This window comes from Fragaria vesca, linkage group LG2, assembly GCF_000184155.1.
Source record: "Fragaria vesca subsp. vesca linkage group LG2, FraVesHawaii_1.0, whole genome shotgun sequence".
Classification (NCBI taxonomy): Eukaryota; Viridiplantae; Streptophyta; class Magnoliopsida; order Rosales; family Rosaceae; genus Fragaria; species Fragaria vesca.
In genome coordinates, this window is record NC_020492.1 from 17,754,042 (window position 1) to 17,761,750 (window position 7,709).

The following is a 7,709-nucleotide window of genomic DNA, read 5'->3' on the forward strand; positions in this document are numbered from 1 at the left end:
AAGTGAACTGTAGAGTCTGTCAGTATAAAAGAGTAGGAAGCGTACCTTGCACACTGGCCGCGCTTTCTATTGGGTTTCGCCTGCTTTTTTTCTCGGGTCAACCCGGGTTTGAGCCCAAAACTGCTTTTTTGGTTATTAAAGACACATGAAGGCGTTTATGACATGAAGAAATGATTCATGAGGAGTCATTTGCATTACCTACTTCTACCTAAAGAATGAAAATATGTCAATCCTGATTTTAATACGAGGCCGAGACAATTTGCATTCCTCATTGGGTCAGGACTCAGGAAAACAAGATTGAGAAAGCATAGGAGAAATTCTCCTTTGAAACCTTTCTCTGATTCCCAAATTTTTTTCCAAAACCAAAATTTGTAGTTATGGGATTAGAGAGGAGTTTTGAAATTAGAGTTGAAAGGAATTTCATAAAACAACTATTAAAATCCAGCTTCTGACTTGCAGTGGCACTTATCTAGTTTTTGCAGTGGCAATCACAGAAATTCACCCAATTGTGTTTCGTCAATTTTACCTTCAATGATCAAAAATAAAGGTTATTATAATAAGAAGCTAAATTAAAAAACAAAATAGTAAAATAAATAAATAATCGTGGAGAGAAAAATAGGTAGTGAGATACATTCCAATGCACGGATAAAAAGGCTAGTATTTGTAAACCACTTCTTTGTTCCTTTTTGTAGAATTGAGAGGAGTTCCAAATTTACTGGAAGAACTAAAAATCAGTTTTCTCTGGGTGACATTTTCATTGCCCAGCATACAGCTACTGGTTTTTTATTATAAGCAAAGAGCTACTGCAACCGTTCTACTAGAAGCAGCTTCAGTTGCAAAGGAGACAAAAACTGAAGTGAAGTAAATAGATATAACAACATATACCTATGCATATACATAAACAAGGATGTAGATATCGAGAGTAGCAAAAATAAAATTCTTACTAGCAACACTGCCAACTGCAAAATCAAACAGAACTGCTACTCCATTTACTCTAGTTCAAGATTATGGGCAACTAAATTGAGATCAATCCATTATACCGTGTCAATGGATATCATCCTCTCCCTTCTCTACGAGATCCTCCTGCATGAACTTTGCTCCCTTCTGGGGTCTAGGGTATAGGTGCATGTTTGTTGGGGAGGTCAGCTTTGGATTTCCTCGCTTCCTCGCTCAGCTTGTGGTTGTTGTGAAGTTACCGGTGCTTGTGGGAGGCATACCGCGGACGTTTATGTCAATAGGCAGTAGACGGTACTGAATATCAAGCTCCTGGAAGACCCGTACCATCTCTTCAAGTAAAAGGGCTCTCCTTGCCCACTTTTCTCCCATGTCTTGGAAGTTCATTCTATGTGTCAGCCACACAGCAAACCTCATCCTATTTAATTCTTCTACTTCCTTCAATATGATCATTGGTGAAGGATGCCAGTGTTCCTTCTTATTCTCAATGTAACTGTAACCGCAACAATAGAAAATAAATTGTTAATTAAATGTTGAAATGAATCACAATCTGAATATATGAAGTAACATAAGAATTTTCCACATACCTTATCATTCTCTGCTTCATAACAGCTATCTTGTCTGCCGGTGTAGTTATATGAACACAAAACTCAACAGCATCTCCGGTGTCCGGACTTCGATAAAAGTTATTGATAGGCTTGGTTGAAAGGGTACTGTTTGGGTACACAATCTTCAGGTTGTCATACCTCAGAAAAACTGTAGTCAAGATATTCATTTCCTCTACAACCATCTGAGAGTCAATGATAGACCATTGACATAAAACAATGTTAGACCATTGACATAAAAATGTACAAGATTGAAGTTAATGTGGCACGTGCAGGGACGGAAATTTACCTGAACCCCTTCAATTTCACATCGATCTCCCACGTCAAAAGGGTGCATCACAAATAAAAATATGACTGCTTCAAAGACTGTCTTGCATGAGTTACCAAAAATAAATGCCACAATCACAAGTTGAGAAGTAGCATAAACAATATTGGCACTAGTGACGATGCCCAGCACAAGCAGCCATATAACTATAATAACAATGCTAACTAATACGTCCACCACGCGTCGAAGTCTGTTCACTGCTGTTTTGGTGTCATTCAGTGTCAAAGCAAGTGCTCTCCGTTCTCTAACGCAATTGACCTGGACAAAAAAGCGGAGTAGATTAACATGCTATAACTTCTAAATGTACAAATCAAAGGAGAACCATATTTTAGTGAATGTTTAGAAGAGATGGGAATTTGATAGTTCCAAGTTCATGTGTTCTTAAATGCAGTCGTAAAAATTCTCAAAAAAAAAAATGCAGTCGTAAAAAATTCACTGATGCCTATGATAACAGCTTGTTAGATTTCTCAAATTTGTGTTGATGTACTTAATTACTTTTTCCTTGCCCACAATATTAGAACTTTAAATTGGTAAGTTGGGCGATCAACAAAACCAAATCTTAAAAACCTAAGAATTCCGTCCAGTAGACAATTTGACAGTTGATGCTTACCACCCAATTTTTCAGTAAAGTTTTGCTGATTCTCTTACTCTCAGAGGCCCCTTCAAAGAGACTCATGGTCTTTAAAGCCACATCTTCTTCCATGAAACGCAACAAATCCTCCAGGTAGATGTGCCTGCCAGAAAAATGAATAGAACCCAATTTGGTTAAAACATGAAAAATTTCATTAACAAATAGTGGCAGCCAATTTGAGCTTTAGAGCTGCACAAACACACACTGACAATTCCAAGCTCTAAAAGCATCTTGATGGTGACAACATAGGGTGCAGCATAACACAAACTCCAAGTGCAAATATGTATGGGTGTTAAAAGAGCAAATACAAATCAAATTTCAATGACTGGGATCTTCCTATTAAAATTACATGAATATGTTTCAATTTTTTGTACTCAAATACTGAAAATGTTAAAACTGCAGATTTTTCAAACTTTTGGTCACTAAAAGAAACAGATATGTACAACATAACACAGTCAAGCCAAGTTATGAATGCAGATAAATGCGCACAAAACACAAAAAGGGAATGTACAGAACATACTTGGAGCCAGGCCTAGCCACATTGCAAAATATCTTTTTAGCGGCAGCCTTTGCCTCAACTTCACTTCTGATCTGAGTATCACCCTCATCCTTGGTGGAATCCAGAATCTGCTCATCCAGTGTGGTAAGATGCCCATTTCTAACTATATTCATGAGCCTCTTCATATTCCAAGCAGACACATTCTTTGGATTGAGCCTATGCAGGTGACCAATTGTGATCCCGACCTCCTCTGACTTCTTGGAAAGTGGCTTTGAAACATTGCCACTCTTCCCCACAAGCCCTCCACTTGCAGCAATCAACCGCCCACTTCTCCCAGAGCCATTGCCAACCGGCTTCCCAATATTCCCAGACGGGGGCAACGCATTTGCTTTGAGGTCAGGAGGCATAGTAGCTCCAGCATTCTGTAGCTTCCTAACCTCGTCAGCAAGCCTCTCCTCTTCATCCTCCCCTTTCTGTATCTCAATCCACGGCCGCCCAGACAATGTTTGGATCACATACTGATTAAAAAGCGCATCCTGAATCCGATCAAAATACGATCTAACATGGAAAGACGAAGCAAGCACCTTCACAACCAAGGTCTTCACCAACCAAATCAAACCCCCAATCAAGAGACAAAGCAACACTTTACTCACATACTCAAGGATTCTAGTATTGGTTTCCTTCTCAACCTTCCTGATCAGCAAGAAATGCCAACCCATCAAAACGAGGCCAAGCCAAATACAGTTCTGAACAGCCTTCCTGATCCCATACACAAAATACAACACCCTCTTCCTCAAAATGAAATTCCTCTCCACAAAGAACACCATAAGCCTTATCATCCAACCCGAAACCAGCCTCCCACAAATCGAAACCAAAATCAGCACCTCCCATTTCCACATCTTCAATTTCCACAGATTCTTCTCCCTCAAAACTTTAATAGACAATGTACAAGCCAATGCCCCAATAATCAAAACCAAACTCAGCCACTGGACCAGAGTCAATGCATTGAAGTTAGCCCTCTTGTACTCATCAGGCAAGTCCTCTTCCAGAAACGGGTCATCCTCCTCATCCTCCCCTCCGCCCCGGCCCAACATCCCGGACCTCATCAGACCCGATCTCGGGACCCGACCCGGCCCCTCGTCCCACCCCTCGGGCGGGTCCATCAGTCTCGACTTCGTCTTCAGCCTCAGCAAATCAGACCTGTTCTGAAACGACGGCTCTCGCCCGAATGACGCGTTCGACGTGCACCTGATGACGTCAGCACCGCCGTTACTGAGCCGGCTGCTACGACGGCGCTCCTCGTCAGCAGAGTCCTTGTGGCGCCGCCTCACCGACTCGGACTCGGCGTCCGGCGACTGGAACGACACCTTGATCTCCCTCGACGTCCGGGAGTTCCTCGGAGACTCCGCCACCGGCGGCAAGTCATGCGGCCGCAGCTCGTCCATCTCCAAATCCATGTCCAGCGACAAGTCGCCGGAGGCTCTCTGCTTGTGCAGGAACTGCCCTATCAGCTTCGACGGCGGATCCTCCTCCTTCTTCTCCTCCGTCTTCTTCGCGGCCGATTTCTCAAACTCAAAACCGCCGCCATTGCTCTCGTCGTCCTTCCAGAAATCAATGCTCGACTCCCGCCAAATCCCGCCACCCTGCTTGGCCGTTTCCGCTTCCTTACCGGCACCGGAGCCGCCGCCCTCGTCGATCTTGACGATGACCTCGCGGCGATCGGAGGAAGAATCGGCGGCGGCGCTCATGGCTTGATGCTGTTCGTTGTGGTGGTCCAACAAAATGGGAAGCTTCTCTTGTGCTTCGTTTCGCAAGTGCTTTTCGGAGGCGAGAGATTTGAAGGATTTCCTGAGTGAGAAATCCATGGGGGACTACTGAGTGACAGCTTTATTATGGTAAATATAATAATATAAATCTCTGAGCGTAACGTCAGGGAAGTCGCTGGAGTTGGAATCTGAGATAATAATAAAGAAGGGAGTCTGGTTTGAATGTTTTTTATTTTGGAGAATTAAGAGGGTTTTTCTGGGAATTAGGTTGACGCGTGTACAGTGGGGAGGAAATAAACAAAAAGTTGGAGCTGGAGGTGAAGAAGCTCGGGAGAGAGAGAGGAGTTAGCGCCGAAGACAACGTGTTAGCGCCGACGGGTGTGGGCGTATGGTTTAGTAAAGAAAGATCCAGAAGTAAAGAACAAGATGGGTTGGGCCGCTTTTGTATGCGTTAGGTTTTTTCTTTTCAAATTTCTATTGTTTATTGGTGCACTAGGTTATGATCCTAGATTCGTTATTTAATTACTGTTTTGCCATTGATTGTTTCCTGAGAAACTAGGCCAAGTTATCGTAACAAAATTTTGTCAGAAAATGTGAGGTTTGAACTTGGAAAATACAGAACCCTGATAAATGTAGTTGTGTATGTTAATTAATCTGAGTTTAGCAGTGTCAGCCCATTGAAATTGATCTCATATTCTTACTCTTTTAACAATATTCATTATGTTTACAACTCTAAACAATATTCATATTGTTGTTTTGGTTTGTGCTTCATGGAAATTTAAGATCGAAATCATGGTCCATGTTTCGATTGTGATTTATGGATTGTTTTAAGCAAGGCCACATGGTTGACACACACTCCCGCCGATAAGTCCACCTTATGTTGAGCATATTGTTCATTTTTCACTCGATATAAATGATTTACTTATAAGGTCACGCGTCTTTATTTTGCATTTGGGTTGCATATTAAATTGGATTTAAGTTATGATTCTGACATATTGTTTATCGTTCCCCAATACCTTGGGAGTGTGATCATTGTCCAACCAAATAACCCAAATGTCCAAATATATATAGTTGCAATTTATTTTACGTCACTTGTACAAATTATAACAAACTAAATCCGTATAATCGTTTATAGTAATCATTGAAAATGACCTAATTAGACAATGAAATATCTATCTAGTTAAGGAAACTAAAGAATGACATTCTTGTATCAACAAAGATTAATATGCCGTCTTTAGCTCACGGATTCATGTATTAACAAATCGACTCTTCTAATATGATTTGCTTTTCTAGAATAAATCCGATTACTTATTTGCTTTTCCAGAATAAATCGGATTACTTGATGAACCTGAATCTATTTCAAATTAATGAAATTGTTTCAATTAAATGCAGATCAAAACTTCCCATCATGGCATATTAATCCCAAAAGATTCACGAGAGGTGTCGTAAAAGATAGACAAGACACAAAGGGGTGATGAAATTCCTACTCTGAGTAAGGGTATTTTAGTAAAACAGCAGTGCCGTGCCTAGATCTTCGCGCGCTAAACCCCGTGCTCTTGCGACGTTGCGTGGCGCAAATTAGTGCTCCACAAAAGTGGCAGAAAACAACCAAACTTTACCCGGCTGTTACAAAAACCCAAAACGCAAGAAGCTTCCGATCACATACGTGGCAAACACTGACCGGTCTGTTCCTTTGCAAGCCAACCTCAATGGGTCATATTAATACCGGAGCCGTAAATGCGAGGGCTAGGTGTCCCATGTTCGTAGGTGTATGAGGTTTTGGTTTTGGAATTTAGGTGTTGGGTATAAAATGATGAGCTTGGTGTGACATGTCGCAAGGCGTCACATTGGCTCTAAGAATATCGTTGGGTTTTTATTTAAGGACTATGATTGATTTGATTTTGTTGTATGATAGGTGAATAAGGTTGCGTACCGAAACTGTGAGGTGTGGGATTTCATGGATAGTGTCCGTGCCTAGTGAAGCTGAAGTCAACCAGGTACCGGCCGAAAGAGAAAGCAAGAGCGGCTTTGTTTGTTATATATATCGTCACTATGTTAGTGGAAGTGTGGAAGGTTCTTCTATCTATCAACTACTCTGCTTTTAGGTAAGCTAGGTGTAGTTCCATTTTGAAAAGTACATATAATTTCAAACCAGGCCCATATACTTGAATGGAAAGCCCATGCCCAATCTTGAGGCCAGTTGATCACAAGCCCACAATGGTTGATAAAGTTCCACTAATAATTTGTTTTTCCTTTTCGTTTGGGCCTTTTAGGCCGAGAAATTTTAAATACACACCCATAATATTTTAATACACACCTCTTGTTTAATACACCATCTATCAAGTTTTTTATTTCATTATTATACTTAATACACATCCCAAACTGCCTAAAATGACTTTAATTTATGAAATATTTCATTTATTTAATATAATTCATATATATTTACTATTTGGTACCTCTTTTTACATATTATTTCGTCTAATTTTTGCTAGCAATTTTTGGTTATCATCATTCAATTTATAATCAAATGATTATTGTTATATCCCAACTCCAAATCACCGATACAAGTTTTCAAAATTCACAAGCTAGTAGAACTGTAGAAGTATAGTAGCTATTAAACATAGCTAGCGTTATTCGATAAAACATGTCATGATAAACATCCAGTACATGACAATATGATCTGCAAGATCAAACTAAAGCTGATACAGATAAAAAAAATATAAAAAAAGACAACCCAAATGAATTGTGGAGAAGAGTTGGGTTTAGGGGAGAAGACGTGTTTTCGACGATTTTAGGGTAGAAGATTGAAAAGAATACTTCTAGCGTGATTTTTTTTTTTTAAATTAATTGATGTTTGTTTTGGTCATTTAGCTTACCTATAAAATCTCAATAGATACATAAAATAATAGAGGTGTGTATTAAGAGATTA

At 40.2% G+C, this 7,709-nt stretch overlaps 1 protein-coding gene across 1 annotated transcript; it reads right to left on the bottom strand.

Moving 5' to 3' along the window:
• Positions 1-687: 687 nt before the first annotated feature.
• On the bottom strand, positions 688-4,879 carry LOC101307279 (mechanosensitive ion channel protein 6-like). The gene is made up of 5 exons (XM_004292593.1): positions 3,036-4,879; positions 2,495-2,618; positions 1,849-2,142; positions 1,542-1,744; positions 688-1,447 (listed from the first exon to the last, which is right to left on the bottom strand). Exons 1-5 carry the CDS (start codon positions 4,877-4,879, stop codon positions 1,171-1,173), a joined length of 2,742 nt encoding a protein of 913 aa, XP_004292641.1. The 3' UTR covers positions 688-1,170.
• Positions 4,880-7,709: the final 2,830 nt, after the last annotated feature.

Coding starts and splice junctions, on each gene's coding strand:
- LOC101307279 (XM_004292593.1), bottom strand. CDS start 4,879: ATGGATTTCTCACTCAGGAAATCCTTCAAATCTCTCGCCTCCGAAAAG. Junction 2,619..3,035: donor GTGGCTAGGCCTGGCTCCAA/GTATGTTCTGTA, acceptor TTTTTCTGGCAG/GCACATCTACCTGGAGGATT. Junction 1,448..1,541: donor ATGAAGCAGAGAATGATAAG/GTATGTGGAAAA, acceptor TTGCGGTTACAG/TTACATTGAGAATAAGAAGG.